The sequence below is a fragment of the Branchiostoma lanceolatum genome, chromosome 4, assembly GCF_035083965.1.
Source record: "Branchiostoma lanceolatum isolate klBraLanc5 chromosome 4, klBraLanc5.hap2, whole genome shotgun sequence".
Taxonomy (NCBI): domain Eukaryota; kingdom Metazoa; phylum Chordata; class Leptocardii; order Amphioxiformes; family Branchiostomatidae; genus Branchiostoma; species Branchiostoma lanceolatum.
In genome coordinates, this window is record NC_089725.1 from 10,696,950 (window position 1) to 10,718,272 (window position 21,323).

The 21,323-nt window shown below is 40.2% G+C and overlaps 2 protein-coding genes and 2 long non-coding RNA genes across 4 annotated transcripts; 2 read left to right on the top strand and 2 right to left on the bottom strand.

The window, feature by feature from the left end:
* Positions 1–146: 146 nt before the first annotated feature.
* LOC136432531 (translin-associated protein X-like) lies at positions 147–6,723 on the top strand. The gene is made up of 5 exons (XM_066423889.1): positions 147–228; positions 2,600–2,819; positions 3,444–3,582; positions 4,042–4,143; positions 4,997–6,723. The coding sequence occupies exons 1-5, from the start codon at positions 189–191 to the stop codon at positions 5,375–5,377; spliced, it is 882 nt and encodes a 293-aa protein (XP_066279986.1). The 5' UTR covers positions 147–188; the 3' UTR covers positions 5,378–6,723.
* A 2,965-nt stretch (positions 6,724–9,688) lies between these two features.
* LOC136432103 (uncharacterized) lies at positions 9,689–10,655 on the bottom strand. The gene is made up of 4 exons (XR_010755448.1): positions 10,601–10,655; positions 10,231–10,263; positions 10,000–10,071; positions 9,689–9,793 (listed from the first exon to the last, which is right to left on the bottom strand). It is a non-coding gene; the product is annotated as an uncharacterized lncRNA (long non-coding RNA).
* Positions 10,656–10,763: 108 nt separating this feature from the next.
* Positions 10,764–11,728, bottom strand: LOC136432104 (uncharacterized). The gene is made up of 3 exons (XR_010755449.1): positions 11,677–11,728; positions 11,331–11,414; positions 10,764–10,797 (listed from the first exon to the last, which is right to left on the bottom strand). It is a non-coding gene; the product is annotated as an uncharacterized lncRNA (long non-coding RNA).
* Positions 11,729–16,795: 5,067 nt separating this feature from the next.
* Positions 16,796–19,282, top strand: LOC136432532 (uncharacterized). Its single transcript, XM_066423890.1, has 2 exons — positions 16,796–17,439; positions 18,036–19,282. The coding sequence occupies exons 1-2, from the start codon at positions 17,050–17,052 to the stop codon at positions 18,219–18,221; spliced, it is 576 nt and encodes a 191-aa protein (XP_066279987.1). The 5' UTR covers positions 16,796–17,049; the 3' UTR covers positions 18,222–19,282.
* Positions 19,283–21,323: the final 2,041 nt, after the last annotated feature.

Sequence of the window (21,323 nt, forward strand, 5' to 3'; positions counted from 1 at the left end):
GGCCATGGGTGATGATGAAATAGCATACATTTGCTGCAATTCAAAATCCAGCTAGTTCTTGTTGTATTTCACCAAACCTCCTTGACCTCCTTGATTTCACTCATCCCTTATTGATAATTACCGTAACGGCTTTCTCCACCCACCCCCCGACTTTCCCGAATGGAATAGTCCGGTAGCTTGGTACCAAGATGGCGGCTCGCAGTGAACATAGGGGAGGTTTTCACGGAGGTAAACGTCACATTTCTCCTCTTAAAATGTCTTCTCTGATTTAAACGTACAGATAGCCGTTTGATACAGGTTAAGGATGAAGAAAGCTCACAATTTAACCCTTGCAAAACTTGTGCAGTAATTTTGGGGGAGGGGGGTGATCGAAACGTCCTGATCTAGCACTAGCAGCCCTCCATAATTTTGATAGAATCTAAGAACACGAGCAAGATGATGTAATAAATCTAGACCTACAGGTACAGAAATTCGTATACGTAGTAGCTATCAGTAAAATCAAGGCGTCTAAAGGCATCTTACCTCCTAGTACAGTAGAAGCCACTTAATTGCACCTCGGATAAACGCACCTTCCGTTTAATTGCACCAAATCCCAAAATCCCAAACCGGTTCCCATTCACTGCATTGTTAGTGACTCCGCATAACTGCACCGCGCATTGTCACCAATTTCGGATAACTGCACCAATTTTTTTCAAAAATCCTCAAAAAGTTAACTAAAAAGGTGCGCTAAAAATCGGCAAACGTGGTACAAATGAGCCGATACCTGCCGGTGTAAAGGCGCAATACCGCCAATATGTTTAAAACTGTTTTTGAGTAACAAAAGAAGGCGGTCTCCATTGACAGTCACGTTGATAGGAATCGTATGGGAGGTCCCGGGCGGGTCCAGGGCGTGTCGGCACCATCAAGAGACGCACGCCTACCAAAGGCGGCATTGCGCTTTGGCAGACAGCATGCTGCACTCAATAAAGATTGGTCTCTACCTGTACTACTATCTTATTACTGTGAATGCATTCAAGTTCGCGTGGATTTGATTTCGCGTTAAGGATGGCATGGGTGTTGTCGGTGGTTTGAGGTTTGCGGCAGCGCTACATACTGCTGCCGATAATAAAAGACCGGCGTATTTACGTACATCTAGTCGGAAACAATAGAGGCTCGGCAAGGGCTACAGACGTGTAGGCGGACATAATAGTCGCTTTTGGCGGTGCGGTGCTAACGTGATCATCTGGCTGAATCCGCGTCCTAGAAACTTCCTGCATTCACCAGAACGAGGTATACGCGGGTTAGGCTCTGATACTGTATAAGGAGAATGATCTGTCCTTGATCTGAGTCATCTAACCATATCTGCCCACTAGATACACTGTACATTTTGTTCCTTATTTGGAATTTTGACGACGGAGTTTTTCAGTGTAATTCCTGGACACAAGTTGTAATTAAGAAGGTAATCTCTGCCAAACATACCGCTATCTTAACTTAGAATTATCAGACCTATGTCACCAAAGTCATCATTTTTAGAAATACAGTACAGGCGGAGTTGTGCTTGTTAGATTAGATTGTCCTTGTGCTTTTACGCTATCGGCGCATTTTTATCCTTTGTTTGCGCATTCACCAACACAAGTGTGAAACTTTCGATGTAATTTGTTGACTCAAGTTGTAGATACGGTGTCAAGTTTGTCTTAGTCATACCTACCGCCATTTAAACTAACAAATTGTGAGACCAAAGTCATTATTCTAGACATAACGTTACAGTCGGAGTCAGTTTTCTTTGCTGTGCGAATCAAGCATATTTTCTCTTTCTACACGTGTACAGTACCTAGCTACTGATTTAAACATCTGTGAGGAAGCAAAGGAAATGTTAAGTTTAATCTGTACAGTATCATCATGATGGTAAACTTTACAAGATTTTTGTACAGTACATGTCCCTGAATACGTAAATAAAGTTAACAACTGCATAATTTCGTCCATTTTCTTTGTGCTAGTGTTTCTGACTAACAATACACCGCCCCGCCCATGGTGGTACGGTCCAGCTGGACATTTCGCATAATTGCACCAGCCGGATAATTGCACCAAAAACGCTGGCAAATGCATGGTGCAGTTAAGCGGAGTCTACTGTATTATAAATTATAAAGAAGTCAGCTTGAAGCGGACTAGCAAATGGGCTGTTCCAAAAATGTGGAGGGGTGGGGGAAGAGCGCAAATTCTAGCTACCCTACACGACTTGCTGATAAACGGGAGAGAATCTTAGGAAAATGGAACAGGATGCCAAGACAATGATGAAAATATCTGGGAGCGACGATAAACATAAAAAAGTAGACCGTACTTAGTAGACATTTTTGTCAGCCTCTGAGTCTGACTGCTCAAGCATATTAAAATGAAGAAAAATAATGAAAAAGAGATAGCAAAGAACTGTGGTGATGCAACTGAGGGTTATTCTATAATGCTACATGTAGCTATAGGACAGGTTGATCTTCCAAAATTGAATTTGAAGGCAGTTATTATCTTTTTAAATCAAAATGAACAATTGGTGTACTACTAGTCTAGTAACATGATTATGATATGTAATGTACATGTAGTACTTGTAACTATTTGATGGTACTTACAGGACACCACAAACGCAACTCTGGGAAGGACAGAGTAAGTCACCAGAAAATCTCTCGCCGGGAACCAAAGGTAGATGAGAACTCCCCCATCATAGCCTCCTTTCGCACGTATCAAGCCTTGATGGACAGGAAGAACGATAAATACGAACGTCTGGTGAAGATAAGCCGAGACGTGACGATACAGAGCAAGAGAGCCATCTTCCACATCCACAGGATCAATAGGTGAATTTACAGGTTGGGCTGCATCTTCGGACTGACCCTTAGCTATATAGGCTGTGTTGTTACCTCCTTTGTATGAAGGTTTTGTTTCCATTGTGTGTTTGCTTGTGTTTCCAGATGCTGTATATTGTTTATGCCATACCTGGACCAGGATAACGGTTGATACGGTTGTTCCAGACCTGTCTGTATTTTTAGGGTATTGCAAAGGCTTCGAGGTTGTATTGCACGGGCTTCCAGTGAAAGATATTCGAATGCGCTTTGCGTGCACCGCATGCTCCACTGATTAAAAATTTGAATACCGAATTCGGATGTCGGAATAAATGTTTTTTTGTCGCATTGAAATATATAAGTACTAATTCAAAAAGTCAAAATAAAGCTTTGCTGAAGCATTGGCATCCCAGTGGTGCAGTGGCAGGACGTTGGCCCAGAACCCAGAGGTCCTTAATTCAAATCCGGGGTCCCTTGATTCATTGTCTCGTTGTGCCCTTGGGAAAGGCACTTTTAAGTGGTTTACCGGGTATGCAATACAAACAAGGCTTTGTCAGATGTTTTGATATTTGACCTCTTCAATTATGTAGAGATGAAAGTAGACATGGAGAACTCTAATTTGTTGTTGGTTTTTTGCAGCGGTGTTGACAAGACTACTGTCCTGAAAGAGGCAGATGAGAAGTTGATTGCCGTGCGAGAGAAGTTGTGTCAGATTGCTTTGGAGCTGCAGGGAGAAGACCTGTACCAGTACATCAGGGCCATCTCACCTGGACTACAGGTACAATAAGTAACTTACTTGTGCACCAATGCCACTTAGATACAACAGTTCAATGAGCTGGTAATAAAGTAAATGTTCCACCAATGACACTACAATTCAACAGTTCAAAACATCAATGAACTTAAAGTACTTGTTCCACCAATGCACTACAATACAACAACGAACAAAGACATTTGTATAAAATATACACCTTTCTGATGTTGGGAGCATCAAACCTTACAGATCATACTTCCAGTTCTTTATTTCTGATACACTCATTTGTCATTGGTTCATCCATACTAAATTAAATGTTAAATTTTGGTCTATGCCAACTCATGAGATTATCAACTATGCACACTTTTGGCATATTGATGTACAATATTTCATAAATGTACATTTTCCCACATAATTGAGGTTACAGTTTTCTTTGTTCACCTAGACTGAAACCCTGATTTCCTATTTTCTTATTCTTCTCTGCAGGAGTACATTGAGGCTGTTGCCTTCCACCACTACTGTCTGGGGAACGGACTCGTCAGCTTAACCCAAGTACAGAGTGACCTAGAGTTTCCAGCAACAGAAAAGGTCACTACTTACATGTAGTTTCTAGGTCATAGCACTGGGAAACATGTTAATACCATAAGTTAATATTCGGGAGAGGTTTGAAATAACTGTTAAAATCAGTTTGAGATTGGAAACCTCTTCCAAGCTAGAAAAAAACTTTTTCTTATAGAAATAGCAATATTTATTGTGTCCTGATTTCTGGTCCCTAACTCCCAAATAGGCCAGTATTTTATTTATTTTGTGGTGTTGATTTCTTTTCGACCAGAAACAAAGCTTGATAAATTGTGAGGTCACTTTAGGCAGTGAAAATGTACTGTTTGGTTGCCAAACTTTCCTGGTCACATTTACTTAGTTGTGCTGAATTCTTGTGGTGAGATCCCTATATAGTGAACTTTCAAAGGACCGAAAAAAAGCAGTTAACTCAGGCAGGTGGTCGCCTTACCAGCTATAAATGTACTCCCTAGAACTAATATATTTGGTAAATTTGTATGCATTTTAGACGTTTTATATGAATATTTCTACCCCTGCTAATGTAAATTCATAACACAAAATCATAACACAAAGTCATAACACAAAATTGTAATACAACATCATAACACAAAATCTTAACACCAAATTGTAATACAAAATCATAACACAAAACTGTAACACAAAGTCATAACACAAAATCATAACACAAAATCATAACACAAAATCATACCACAAAACTAACACAAAATCATAACACAAAATCGTAACACAAAATCGTAACACAAAATCATAACATAAAATCTTAACACAAGACTGTAACACAGAAACATAACCCAAAATTGAAGTACAAAATCGAAACACAAAATCAGTTTTGTATTTGTTATTTTCCCCGTTCCATCTCCAGCCGTCCACAGAAGAAGGTGACTGTCCCTCCCACCCAGCGGTGACATTGTACGTCCCCCCGGTGGAGTACATGTTGGGCCTCGCAGACTTTACTGGCGAGCTGATGCGGCTGTGCATCACCAGTGTGAGCAGCGGCGACATGGACCTTCCCTTCCAGCTCTGCCAGTTCATGCGGGAAGTCTACCACGGCTTCAGCTCCTTCAGCTACGCGGGGTCCTGGGAGCTGTCCAGGAAGATGCACACCTTGAGACAGAGCCTGCACAAGGTGGAGAACGCCTGCTACACACTGCAGGTCAGGGGGCTGGAGATCCCCAAACACATGCTGGCCGATGTCTTCAGCTCAGTGGACTCGGAGGACACAGGAAGAAATGACATAACATGATTGGGGACAACCCTTTGTCCCGATACCCCTATGTTCCAAACTTTGGATGCCCCTATGCAGGGTTCTAGCTAGCACCCGTCATTCCATCATTTATAACGGAATTTTGTTGCATATGATGGAAAGATCTTTAGACCATTCCTTCAACCTTGACGGACAAAAATCCATGAGTAAAGATGAAAAAAGGCCAAATTTGAATAAATTGATAGAAGATTGTACAAGATGACAGAAAAAAAAAGAAGATTCTTTGTAGGCTCTTTCCGTCAATGGGAATTGGGATGATGGAAAAACATCTCAAGCTAGCTAGAACCCTGCCTCTATGTTCCGACACCCCCATGTTCTAAGTCTTCCGACACCCTTATGTTCGAACACCTACAAGTATGTGTTAGAGTTTGGGGAGGTGTGTAACTGTCACGATTTACACTCAGGCTTACAACTTGGACCTTTGTTGATTGTTAGTTTGTTAACTTCAGAAGTTTGTCGCCTATTTTGTTCAAAGCCTTGCATTTCACATTTACACAGACTGGTTTCTAGCATTTGCTGCTGTGAAAATGATAGGCTACTTCAAGGTGTGATGTATTGTGTCACTGAGTAATACTGATATGTCAAAGTTGAAGGGCCCTGGCCATTCTCTATATATTGCCAGGGGCCTTTCGACTTTGCATATGTGCACTTCAAACTGTGAAATATCTTATTAAATAGCCCCTATAGCAGGCTCTCTGTGCCTTTTTTTGGGCGTATAATACACTTTTTGCTGATTCTACGGGCCTGATGGTTACAGGCTGGTTGCACAAACAACCCAGTACAAAAAGAAGTCTTCAGCAAAATGTGTATTATAAGCCAAAAAAGGGCCCAGAGAGCCTGCTATGGAGGCTACCTACATTTGTATTACATGGCTTTGCAGATGACAGTTGTAAGTTTGAGATTGACCTTACTTACACTTTAGTTACTGTACTCAGTCTGATACATTTTGTAAGTTTCATTTTAATACTACCCATTCATCATGACTTTACCATTGTTGGCAAGACAAAGCTTTTGGAAAAAATTTGAAAGCGTACATGAAAGTTCCTCATATAATTACTATCAATGTTGTCTATGGAAAAGGTAATTCTATGGAAATAAGTCTTCCTTGATTAGATAGATAGTGCATAGATACAATCATGTTCTAAGCACTTCTTGTACATTCAATGCCGAGAACTGTGTGTATAAGAAACTCCATGTAGTACAAGTTACTGGTGAGATGGTGAGGACTACATGTAAGTTTAACCACATGTGTTTCCGCTGTCACCCCTCAAACTAAGGGTATGGAATACTGTTTAGTACTATTAAAATCATCTTTTCACCTCCTTTTTATGAACATTTTCATTGTTTAGTTAGGATAAGATAACATCAAAAACGTGAAGCTAGAACTTTTTCAGCTGCACAACCAAAATGATTGGTCAGTATCACTTTATACTACTGCTTGATTTTAGTGGACTTTTTTTATGTAAAATGTGATCCCAATATTTCATCATTAGCAAAATTTCAACATCGTCTTACAGCAATATAAAAGCAAGGCAAGAGTTCGTAGGACACAAACCTCCATGATGTAATTATGTTGTTTTTTTGCGATGGCTAAGGTGTTTGGCGCCCTCTTTACCAGGAATAAGAAGTTCTTTAACACATTTCCATTGAAGTCCATATAGCGCCGGTCACCTCTCCGGCTAGAACTCCCCTGGTGTGCTAATTACAGTATTGGCGGGCTTGGAGCTTTCGGCCGACGAAGGAATTGGCTAGAAGGAACTGGCTAAAGGAACCAGCAAAAAAGGCCCGATAAATAGTCTGGTTCCAGGGTAAGTAAAACACTGCGATCCTTCGACACTGAGTGAGCCACTGAATGGCTAATAGCATATTGATGTAGACTGATCTATAGTACAGGTATACCACTAGCTTTTGGCGGGTCAAAATCATCATTGGTTTTATGCTTTTCCAATCCCATTCGACGATCATAATGCAAAAGGATGAATTCTCATTAAGATTTCACTCTACATCAATATGCTTTTGAAGGACGCAATTGATTATAATATATGATTTTTTACATTGACCAACACTTATCAGATATGATAAAAACTGGTCAAAGTTGTATCAGTCATATTCATAACACCCAGAGAACATGGAATACACCACAGCCTTGTATACACTTCCCAAGACATGTATTGTTGTCACTTCACAAACCCATTGCTTGAATTGTGACAAGTAGTATCACATGTTAGTTGTTTTTCATAAAAACTCTCCTGTTGAAATGTCTGATAAAAGGTTAATGTACAAGTTATACTGTCTGATAAAAGTTTGCCATGCAAATATATATTCTTTTGATAAAATATGTACTATAAAGTACTATATGTCAGATATCTCTTCTTGTTGCAAAAATAGGACCGGCTGCCAGCCCCTCACTGTACGTTTATACATGGGTGTATTTCTTCCTGCTTGAAATATGTCACATGAAAGAGCTTAAAACTACTTAACTATAATTTACATTCATTTCCACTGAAATAAACACTGCAGTATCACTTCGATAGTACATGTGTGTGTTAACTTGAAGGTCATGGACACTTCATGATAGATCAGTGGAACGATAAGAAATGTCCTGTTCACAGCTGCCTGTAGACAGTAATGTCCTTGTTGCTGCTGATACAGGTGGTCGTGTAACAGCATGAACCCTGGAGAGGCTCCTTCCAGTAGATCGCCTCTGTGGGAAGCTCTGTCTTCACAACCTGGCCACGCTGCACTTTGATTGGCTCTGTGTTGCCATGGTGAGGTGATGATGTGCTCAACTTCTCGGTTGTCAGTGACAAGATCTGCTGTGCTTCTTGAAGTATGGACTGAAGAAGTTCACCACATGTCTTCTTCTTTACTGATGCTTCTGAGGTTGCCATCTTGGGGTTTGGAGACTCTGTCTGGCCTCCATTAGACAATGCTGTCAAGCCTGCAGCAGACAATGAACTCAGCATCTCTGACAGACACAGAATGTCCTGCGACTGCTGATCTAATGCAGACACCGAGTCTGCTGGCAGGGGAGAGCTGGAGTTGATGAGCAGCTCTTCCAAGAGGGGAGCAATGTCCATGTTCATGTCAGATGTCAGATTCTCCTCATCTCCATATGGGGAGGGGCAACGAGCAAGGAGGTTCTCGGGTAGGAATGAGTCGCCTTGCTGTTTGCTGTCAGCGATCAAACTCTCCTCTTCTCCCTCCTCCTCCTCTTTGTCTGGAGAGGGACAGTGAGACAGCAGGTATGCGGGTAGGAATGAGTCACCTTGCTGTTTGGTGTCATCTGTCAAACTCTCCTCCTCTTCTTCCTCCTCCTCTTTGCCTGGAGAGGGACAGTGAGACAGCAGGTGCTTGGGTAGGAATGAGTCACCTTGCTGTTTGGTGTCAACTGTCAAACTCTCCTCCTCTTCTTCCTCCTCCTCCTCTTTGTCTGGAGAGGGACAGTGAGACAGCAGATGCTCCGGTAGGAAAGAGTCGCTTTGCTGTTTGGTGTCAGCGGCCAAACTCTCCTCCTCTTCTCCCTCCTCCTCCTCTTTGCCTGGAGAGGGACAGTGAGACAGCAGGTGCTCGGGTAGGAATGAGTCACCTTGCTGTTTGGTGTCATCTGTCAAACTCTCCTCCTCTTCTCCCTCCTCCTCCTCTTTGCCTGGAGAGGGACAGTGAGACAGCAGGTGCTCGGGTAGGAATGAGTCACCTTGCTGTTTGGTGTCATCTGTCAAACTCTCCTCCTCTTCTCCCTCCTCCTCCTCTTTGCCTGGAGAGGGACAGCGAGACAGCAGGTGCTCGGGTAGGAAAGAGTCGCCTTGCTGTTTGGTGTCAGTTGTTAGACTCTCCTCCTCCACACACATCGGGGTCTGTTGAAGTTGGGCTTTCAGCATGGTGTTTTCACTGCAGGGCAGCAAAAAATGCAATAAATTCATCTATATTTGTCCTTTCGTATCTTGATGTTGATGAATTACGTAATTTTGCTTAACAAACAACACAACAAAAAAATAATGATATGATATTTTCATTTGGAATTACAATGGAATTTTGTGAAATTAACAGATGAGCTTGAGATAAGAAGGAAAGCAAGTTGAAAAGTTAACCTCCTCATTCAAAAGTACCTGACGACAACATGAACATTAATGAAATTAGAACGCAACACACAAGGAGGTGAGGCTGGATTTGCTGCAATAACAACAAAAAATTGAGAGCCAGGAAAAACTACAGTCTATAATTGTCTATTATTTGTTATTATTTCTTAAATATTGACATCGGTGAAAAAAAAGAACAAATTTAACTCACTTCCTCTGTTCCTCTAACAGAACCTCGAGCTCTGCAATCCTGAAAGCGAGTTCTTCCGCTTCAACAGTTGAAATGTGGGATCTTGATTCATCTCGACTGCCGAAACTGGAAATAATTCAAACATCAAAATCAAACCAACTCTTTAATTTTACCTTTACCCAGTCTGCATATCTAAGCAACTTGATGAAAAATACTGTTTGCGTCATGGGCGGTCAAAGATGGAAAAGGTTAGATATATGTTCGGGAACAGTGGGAATCAACATTGGCTCTGCCCCAGAGGTGTTGCCAAAAGGAAACTGAAGCTAACTCACCAGACTCCTCCTGCCTTTAGAACTGCAACCTGTGCCCTCAGGTCATCGACCTGCAGGTTCTTCTGGGCACTCCTGCAGGAGATAATGAGGGTTGGAATGTAAACAGTGTCAGAGTCGATTTAAACAATGATTGACTTTTTGTCAAAAAGAAATTACTTTCACGAGCACTAGACATTCTTTACAAGAAACAACATTGAAAAGTACTAAAACGTGTTTAAAATAGCTACAAACCTGTTCTTTTCCTGGTGCAGTTCACAAATGGCCCTAATAGACAGAGATGACAAAGTGCACATTGTGATTTACATGATGTGTGCTAAAATATCCTTTAATTTGTTTATATCAGTATCCGAGCTTACATGTAGGTGTAAGGTTTAACAGGAGCTAAGATACATTTAGCCTCAATCATAATTCTATGTCATTCATGATCATAATATTCTACAAAAACAGTCATATTTTCAGATTCCCATTCAATCTCTTTTCAGTAAAAAGCATCCAATACAAAGTATGTTTTATTTTCTATCAGTCTACACCTAATCATCCTGAATTGCAAAAACAATTATTTAGAAAAAAAACAGTTATCGGATCCCAGAGAAACACTCACATTTCTAGGTCTTCATGGGCCTGAGAGAGCTCCCTGTATTTGAGAAGAAAGCAGAAGGTTTAATACAACACTTAAGTATTTCTTGAAATAGATGCAAACTTATGTGTGTTACAGTACAACAAATATGGAACAAAACTGAAAACTTTCAAAAGCCATGCGCTTACCTTTCATGTTGGACCTTGGCATCATCCGCTTGCCTAGGATGATCAAAGAACAATTGTGTATTAAGATTAATTGTTATGATTATACTTAAATAGGTCCAGGTATAAAGCCCCCCCTCTCACTGGACCCGCGGCACGCTGGCCATGGCGGTGACACTGCGTCCTAAACTGGATTTGTGTACCCTTGACTTTATGATGGGAATATCATTTTTAAACGTACAAGTATAACCAAAGAGACAACAAAACACACAAAGCTTATTATAATAAAAATCTTCATTTTTGGTCGATCAAATTCGTTGAGTGCTTTGTGAATTCGATCGGCCGCAGCGACGACGCCAGTGTGCCGCGGGTTCAGTGAGAGGGGGGCTTTAATTATGCTCAGTGTGTCAGGTCATTCCAGTCCCAACATAAGAAACTACAATGGAGTTTTTACTGGTATCTCGATTAATTATCATTAGAGATATCATCATTATCATTAGATAGAGATTAATTATTGTGACTGAAGTACAAATAGAACCAAACAGAAATCAAACAGTCCAAAAACATTTAAGAGTAAAAGACTGTCTTACAGCTTATAATCTGTGAGAAGCATTTCCAGCTCTGCATTATGGAATGAAGTCCTGACCAAGTCATCCTCAGCAATTTCAGCTTGCCTGTCATGGGGAAAAATATAAATACTTAGTTTTTGAATCACTTTTGTTAATGACCTTGAAAATGCAGTTCTTATGATAAACATTGCTTAATGTCTGAGCCTTGTGAAGCTGGTGTGTTACAGACAACTTTATGGACAGTGCAAAGGGGCCTTCTTACCTTTTTTCTTAACATCAGTTTTACAAAGACAGTGAAGTAGTTGATTGTTTTATTGGATGTTTTCTAACTAACAAAGCATGGTAAAAAAGTGATCTTTAAACTTACTCTTGAGCCAGCTTTAGAAGCATGCTGAACTCCCTGAAAATTAGCAAGGATTTAGTTTTTTGCTTTCAAAGAAGATAAAAAATGACACACACAAAACAAAGACACACACACATACATAATTATACATAAACACACACGCACACACACACACACACATACATTAACACACACATACACACACACATATACACATACATAAACACACACATGCACACATGTGTTTAAGCAGATGACCATTCAGCACAAAGGACTAGGCTGTTTTCCTAGTGGAAAACATTGAGAACTATGAAAACAAGAGCTTTCTTCAACTGTTTTATGAGCATTTTGTAGTTAATACATATGCTAAATGTGATCTTCATATTCTTATTCAAATCAGAAAAGAAAAGGCAACTCTGAGATCAGCCTATGACTACATTGTTCTATGTTGGAACATGTTTCCATCAGTTACCTCAGAAGCTAGAATATTGAAGTTAGGGTATTTTTCACTTGATTAAACTAATTCATACACAGAAGCCATCCTTACCTCATTAATGGGGAGGTGTCTTCTTGTTTCATGAGAAACAATCTAGAATACAAATGGTGATGAATCAATACACCATATATTATATTACATCATGTGCAAACAGCATATGGGTATCCTACAGATCACTACTGGGGTCTGGTCAACAGACAAAAGAAAATATCTGGCACAAGTGGTAAACCTCAGGCAAGGATCTAAACAAAGCTATTCTGAACTGTCACTAGTAGAACTCACTGGGAAATAAAGCAATTGGAGAGGTGTACAACATAAAGAGTGGTCAACTTTCAAATGCCCCAATAAATGAAAATAAGTTTTTATTAGTATCTTATTTTGTTTATATTGCAAAAATGGTACACTGTTGGCTGACTGAATCTACACGCATTGGGGCTAATCTTGATTATACAAATTAGGACTTGATCTGCATAATTAAGCAAGAAAATGTATATTTCAATTGTGCTAAATGACAGGAACTTAATGCTCAGCACATGTGTAACTTGTTTCGAGAGGAACACCAATGGATATGAATAATGAAAATCATCACCTAATTTGCATAATCAATTAGAAAACCTTACTGGCAAATGATGGCATATTCATATAAGTGACAAATGATGGCATATTCATATAAGTGACACACAAAGGTTAAATAAAGGCAAACATAGATAGACATAGATTATGCAAATGTTATCATCATTTGCATAATTAATGACGAATTGCTACAATAGCTTCCCGAAGAAGGATATTTTCAACATAAGTGGTTTGGAAAGATGATATAATGAATTCAAATAAATTATGCTAATAAGATACTTCTTTGCATATCATTTGCATTTTAATGAGACTAAATTACTTGGTCAGTTGGTGAAGGTATGATTATGAGGTTGTGGAACTCTAGAAGCAATGTCTACTACATCTACTTACTTGTGAAGAACATACAGGGTCTCCTGGAGGGAAGTTGTATCTCTCCTCAGACTGCAAAGGAATAGCAGATAAAGTTAAAGTGATGTAATGTCACTGCAAAATATGTGGTCTATACCTCAGCACATAGCTGAGATTACACAGTTGCAGGTGAACAGTAATTTGCAGTAAGACTCTTGGAAGAAACTTTTATTGCAGAGACTGCGGGAATTAGTTCAGGTTTGTCTTCTCAATGATAATCTGAAAGTGCAGAGACTGATTCTACATGTAGAAGCAATTCCTTTCAGCAATCAGTTGAAATGCTTGCTGTGATGGACAAGACACAAGAATGCTGCTAGAACAAGGCCACATTGAATTGATTTCCTGGTTCTTGCATGTACCTTTCAGGACATAAATTCAATATGCTTAAATATTTTGCCACCAACAGCAGAGGAAAGTGCTTGACAATGTCTTTCTCGTTGTTACCGTTTTTTCCTTTCATAAAGGCATGAAAAGATCAAATCTTAATGTTTTTAATGTTAACCAAGCACTAGGGTCTATCTACAGTATGTCTTTCTTTTTGTCTTCTATTTTTTCTTGCCTACTCCATTGACTTCCTACAAAAATGCAAGAACCAGGAAATTAAATTGGTGTGGCCTTGAACAACTGATACTTATAGTTATCAAGATGGGGTCATCCCTTCCTATTCCCAATACTCTTATTGCTGTGTACACTGGCTATACTAGCTAAAACAGTTTCTTACTGGCTAAAGGAGGTCACAGCTTCTCCACCCTGACTCTGCTGAGAGTAGGAAAGGAAACATGCTGGAATGAGAACAAAACCACAAACACAACAGAACAGAGCAGGCAAAGAAAAACAAATTCAAAAGGTAACGTTAAACATGTTGCTTATAGAATGAATAAAGGCAAACTGGAATATATTAGAACTTGTGTAGCTGGGTCACCGTAACTGAAATCTTTGAAGAGTCGTAGAGAGAGTATGAGTGAAATAAAAGAATGTACGGTGCAGGGAACGTAAAACAAAATCGGCATCCAACTATTCCCGTTTCAGTACTTTGTCTTTGTTTTGAAAACAGATCGTTAATAAAACTTACCTTCATTTTCCGCCCACCACCACTCGCTACTTCCTTTGACTCGGATGTCATTCTTACCGTCACGTCGACACAGTCTTCAGCTCAGAAGTTAAAAACTCTCGCCTTCTGAGAACGTCAGACCTACAGAGGTCATCAAAATAAACAACGTTAGTAGACTATATCTTAGAGTGTCTCTGGTTTACTCCACATCAACAATAGGCTTACAGATATCATTCCTATGAAGAAATAAAACTTAACTCTTCTGTTGAGTGCGAAATTGTCTTTACAAACTTTGGTGACCTTGAACATCAAGGCAACCTTAGTCACGGAGAGCCACATGAATTTGTTTCTGCTTTGTTAAGCCAGAATTTCGGCGCTTTTTGGAGCTCTGACTGCTTTTGTAGTGTGTACCCAACAGTTATACGTTAAATTAGACGAGTATTGATTACTTATCCAAGTTTTTGAACCATTTCTTCTCGTTTTAGACAGGAGAATACAAATTTTCCCACCTAGTTCACTGGAACTTGTCGTCTGTGTAGAACCCGCGTCCACGGCAACCAGGGTAAACAAGAAAAATCGAACGTGGGGAGGAATTACTCTGAGAATTATAGATTTTGAAATGAAAGAAATCGTCAAAAACAAATATCGTGTCGGCTCCTTTTTAAGAGATAAACCGCCCTTTAGACTTTACTTTTATTAATTCATAGGATAAGATGATCGAATTGACCTAATAGCGTACATATATGTACATGCTGGCGTTTTCCCTCTGCAATTTGAGCTTCATCATTCCTGTTCTATCGCGGATGAACACAAGAGTAACAACCGGGTTGTGCTTGTGAAAAGCTTGGTAGTGTGTCAACATTATGACGCCGTTGATCTTGTAAATAAGCCAATAAAGAACGTTGGATATTGTAAATAACGAGAAAATACGAAGATTTTCGTCTATTGACCCTATTACCACACACGACAATCTGTCTACAAGAAGCCACTTGGAGTTCATGGAACGGACTACTTTCTCTCGCGGAATGAATAGAAAACGCACTAGGTCTATTCTCCTATAATCCCTTAAACTCTGAAGAGGTTCAAATAGCTACTTCATCATGTAATATCAGGGTAAACAACGAAAACAGTTAGTGGCATCGGCTTCCGTTGTTGCAATGGGTTCTTTTGTTGTAATCTATAAAAAAAAACAAAGAGTAATATCTGCTGTTGAGCCCGGAAAAAAGCAAGAAACTGGTGGTGTCCTTGGTGCTGATTTGTCCTCTGGGCGCGCGACCTGCGCCTTACCTGCCGTCTTCTAGCAACCCGATAGGTGACGCTTCCCCACTAATGACTATTTTCACCATATACATGTAGTTTTGATGCTATTCACATAGCTTGAGTGGTCTTCCTGCGTTTCCGTAGAGAGCCCAAGAAGCGTGTTCATAAATGTGCATTAACGTTACATGTGTTATTAACAAACCTCCGTGAAGTAACGTTAATTATCTTCGCCGAGTACCTGTATGTATGTCAGGAGCATAACTCAAGAAAGCTTCGATGAATCTTTATGATTTTTGGTAGGTGTGTAGTGGTTGTGCAAAGGAAGGTCATGTTCGAAAAAGGTTCACCTTGCGTTTTTCAACAGTACTGCAGCGGACTTTGAATTTTTATGTGTTTGTATGTAGGCATAAAAAGTGACGGAAACGTTGATGGATCTTCATGATTTTTTGCAGGTGTGTAGATGTTGTAAAAACGGAGGTCAAGTTCAAAAATGGTTCTCCTGGCATTTTCCGTCGGTACTGCAGCGGGCTTTGTTTCGATGTGTATTTGTATGTGGACAAGATAACTCGAAAAGCTGTCGATGGTTCTTCCTGATATTTAGTGGATGGGTAGGGTTTACAAAAAGGAAGGTCAAGTTCGATAATGGGCATTCTAGCTAGCGGGTACCTAAGGTACTGCAGCCGAGCTTCAAAATTTGAGGGCATGTTTTCTACAAGTGCTATGGCCATGACTTTTGTGTGGTAGATAGTTCATGCTATAGGAAGTAAGTTGTAAAAGTTTGGGCCCCCTAGCGTCTTGTTTAATCTGTAATCCCTTTCTGACGGAACACGAGATGTGACCTACATGTATGTCATCAGGCGAAACCAACTAAACAGTGGCGACGTGTTGGCTAGATGTCAAGAAAAATATCTTTGTCCACAAAACTTGTCAAATACACATCCTCACTATTATTTGCCGGACAACTCATAAGTTCCTGTGTTTTACCGTCCTTCTACTCAAGGTTAAAAAATTAGCTGTTTCCTTCTTTGTTTCGCACGCTGAGCGAAATTGTTGTCGCCTGGAGGTCCTGGAGAATATCCGGATCCCAGCACAAGTACTTCTGGGAAGTGTGAAACCCCTGAATTGTGCATTTTGTGTCTCTTTTGTGTGGATAATTTACATATCATATAGATCTATAAACGTCAGAGGTTGGGGGTTGTCATGTTAACAAATATAACGTGTTTTATTATTTCTGTCATGGTTTTTGTTACTCAAAAACACAGTTTAGCCGTCAGACTGCATCCTCTTCTTAGAGAAGGGCAGCTTGGAAAACGTAACACTTTCGCCTCCCCAACATCTGCTTGGAGATCAAAGTTTCCACCCCTGCCAGGAGTTTTGCGTTCGTGACGTCACGGTTCAAAATGGCGTACTCCTCCGGCTGTTTCCAAGAGTAGCGAGTAGAGAGTTCCTCGGCACGGTAGGAATTGTACGTTTTCCCCTACTGAATACCTCTCATCGGGTCAGTAAAGAGTCGGGGCTTGATCTCAAGACGGAGCTGACTCCAAACCACTCCTCGTGTATCATCGGGAAGAAGAAAACGAAGTAGTTACTTCACGATCACGTAAACATCATGGCGAAAAGAAAGCGGAGTGGTCTCGATGAAGACGTTGTCACCATGTCGACGGTAAGAGAACTTCTTGAGAACCAGAAGAAGGAGTTCACCGGTCTCATGGAGCTTCAGGAGAGGAACTTCAAGTCCTTCATCGAAACGGTCACGGTGACAACCAACAGGCGACTTGATGACCTCATCCGCGAGGTTCAGGACGTCAAGGGTAGCCTGCAGTACTCAAAGAAGGAGATAGGGGGCGCGAAAATAGCGTTCCAACAACAGGAGGAGAGAATCACTGGAATTGAGTCAAAAATTGCTCAACTCAGATCCAACAAGGATAAAAACAGCCACATGTTGCGACTTTTTGTGATAGGACAAGATGGAAAAACAACCACTCTTATGATCTGCAAGGTATTTGTTTATCAACTCCTCAGATACCTCAAGTCAAGCATATAACATTAGATTGACAATAGTTAGTACTCTACAGTAACGGTTAGGTGTAAACTATGTCAGGTTATTGCTGCACCTTGTCTGCTATATGATCACACATGCAACATTGTATTGTACATATCTTACAAATGATTGCATCAGTAAGACTAGCCCCCTGCTGCATGCATAAATGTGTGGCCCAACAAGGGCTAAAGCAACAGTCCATTACATTGTATTGGCACAATATCATGTAGTAATGAAAGCAAAGTGCAGTTTGGATTCAACTTGAAGAATGGGGGGTTATGTCTTCAGGAGTGTTTGTGTGAGTTTGTGTGTCTGTCTGTAAACATGATACTATTAACTCGAGAATGTCTGCGTAACGTTTAAATGATAAGATTTGGGGCCCTCTAGCAGGCTAGATATGATACTACAGCGGTGCTTTGTATCTTTTCCTCTGAAGATAGCATGGAGCAGTAGACAAAGAAATGACATATCAATAAGTTAGGGCCCTCTAGTTCTTGTTATTGTGATATTGTGATGTTTCATGATCATCATACTCATACATATCTCCTTTCCAGGATGCTACGGTGGACCAACTGTTCAGGAGGATCCGACATGCACAAGGGAACAAACTACCTCTTAATAGAATGCGGATAGTGTACGGAGTCAAGCAACTGCAGTATGGCTGTGGCGAATATCTGTCTGACTATTATATACAAAATGAGTCTAGACTTCATGTTGTCATACGTCTTGCCGGTGATTGAGACAGTGACTGCTTCAGGAACATATAACATTACCGCTGGAATTCTATATCAAGGTCGAACAGTATATATGTGACAATTACAAGCAGGTGGAATTATAAGATGTCACCTTTCTTCTATGACTCTGTGTCAAGTGTTGACTGAGCTTTGTAATGGTAATCAACCTCTAGGAAAGGTTTATTCTATGTTTATGTAGTATGTAGTATTTTTGTGTTCTTTTATAATAGTTCTTTTATAATCCTTTCTTTTGATATAGTGAAAATGACGGAGAGAAGTAGAGATGATTAACCTTTAAAGTTAACATTTGGAGTCCCCATGGACCCCAACAAAACTAATTTTGTAGTATTTTCAATGATACCTTAGTTTTTATGTCTGCTATCTAAGTCTGCAGACATAAAAACTAAGGTATCATTGAAAATACTACAAACTTGGCACCCATTGGGTTGTCCGCACACTATATATCATTGCTTTTTTTATTACTACAAATTAATGTACCACAATTTGCCGTAGTTAATATCTAATGATCTGCAACTTGCATGTAACAAGGATGAAATTTCTATCTTTTATATATGTATCACACTTACTTACTTTTGAAATGCATACTTTTTAAACTATGTGAAAAAGGTCACTGTGGTGTCTTACAGTCTACCAGTTGTGTGCCCCTCTCACTAGATGAAATCTAGCAAATTTGAAATTCCTATCCTTGCAGAGAAAGTTACATCACTCCTTTGTTAATCATGCAAATGACATCCTAATCTGCACAAATTAATTATGTTTGCCTTAACCTAGCAGTATGTCACAAGTATGAAATTCCTAATACATGTATGTACCGATAGGGTATTATAGGACTAATTGTTATGTGATTTATTATGCAAATGAGGTACTTATTGCAGACTTGTTATATCTATCAATTGTTCCTCCCCTTGCAAGTTATGTTTGTCAAAAGTATGACATTGGATATGAAGAAATCACAAATGTTTTTCTTTAATCCTGTCAATCTAGTCTTTTTCATGTTTTTTTTTTCATTTTGATAGTAGCAAATAAAGGCCCTGACTTGACCTTAATTTTGTATGTGTCTACCTGAGTTCCATACCAACGAAAATCATGAAAATGTATGTATTCATTTTTTTAGCATCCTGCAATACCTGTAGTTCAAAAGAAGGGCAATAGAGGGCCATTAAATGACTGGAAACCATACAATTGCAATACGTAAAAAGACAATTTCAATATCTATGAAATTCATTGAGCGACCTGTCAAATGTTTGGAACGTTCGCTCTTAATTTCTCCACAAGTTGTATAACGCGTGTCCTTTATTTCGCACCGACAATCGTTAATTACCCTCTAGTGAAAAGATTGTGAATGACCGTGGAACGTTCGCTCCTAATTCTGTTGCGTCGTGTGGCGTAATGGATAGAACATCCGGCTGTCAAACAAGGGGACCCGAGTTCGAAGCCGGCAGAGGACTTTTGAAGTGTAATAACTTTTCCGACCAACTCTCAGCCACAGATGACCATGCTCACGACTAACTCCCAACCATGGTCGGGAGAAGGTCATCGTCGGGTATGTGTGACCGAGTCTTTACACTTCCCTGTAGAGTTACCTCCTAAGGCCCTTGTTGCACAGTTGACGAGCTTCGGCCGTATTTTTTGATCGCCAGAGGGTCGCCATATTGCCGACATTGGAAATCGCCAGAGACTCGAGCGTATTTTCTACCTGAAAATCCACCCCATTGCACGGGGCTCGGGGACCTGCGAACACCGCGCTATGATCAGGGGTACTACTGGCGAAAATGTCATTGAGAGCTCGCAGACTCGTCGGTCCAAACTAATTTTCCCTGCTGTATGGCAGGTGCCGCTGATGAAGCTTGGACCGGCAACGCCTTATTATCTTCGCCGAGTACTTGTACTCGGGAAGATTATGTTTTCGGTTGAAAAATCTGTTGGGTGGGTCTGTATGTATGTCAGGAGCATGAGTCAAGAAAGCTTCAATGAATCTTTATGATTTTTGGTAGGTGTGTAGAGGTTGTGCAAAGGAAGGTCAAGTTCGAAAATGGTACGCCTTGCGTTTTTCAACAGTACTGCAGCGGACTTTGCATTTTTTTGTGTTTGTATGTAGGCAAAAAAAGTGACAGAAACGTTAATGGGTCTTCATGATTTTTTGCAGGTGTGTAGATGTTGTGAAAACGGAGGTCAAGTTCAAAAATGGTTCCCCGGGCATTTTCCGTCGGTACTGCAGCGGGCTTTGTGTGGATGTGTATTTGTATGTCGCCAGCATAACTCGAGAAGCTGTCGATTGATTTGTATGATATTTAGTGGATGGGTAGGGTTTACAGAAAGGAAGGTCAAGTTCGATAATGGGCCTTCTAGCGGGTACCTAAGGTACTGCAGCGGAGCTTAAAAATTTTGGGGCATATTTTTCGAAGGTGCTATGGTCATGATTTTTGTGTGGTACATAGTTCATGCCACAGAAAGTAAGTTCTGTAAATTTGGGCCCCCTAGCGGCTTGGTAAGAACTGCAGTGGGTGTTTTTGTTTTGACATTCGGACATGAATAACTTGAGAAGGGGTCGATAGATCGTCGTGATGTTTGGTATGTAGAGAGCTCAGATGGTACTTTACATAATCAATGACTAATTATGCAAATCAGGAGCTTATTTGCATAATTACTAAGGAAAGTTTGTTAACCCACTGCATTTCATTATGGGACATGGGACAGTGTCAGGTCATGTAAACAGATGGCCTTGCATAAACGTACATGTAGGTCAAATAAATAAACAGATGAGGCACCCACTTTTCTCCAAGCAGAGGCGTGGGTCTAGCTGTTTTTTAACATGTTCAGTTCAGGCATTTTTGTTCAACACGGTTGGCGACTACAAGAGGACAATATAGAAAGCCTGACAAAAACACCTAACAAGATTGGCAACATAAAAAGATGTTGCCATGGCGACGGTGGTCTCTGTTGACGTTTTCGTTTTTAACCCACATGCAAATAAGGACCTCGCATAAGCGGCATAAATCATATCAGTCGATCACCTTCTCTACCAAAATAACAAAAGTTGTCCAATGTATGAAAATCTTGTTTTCACAAAAAAAGATATCGTACCAT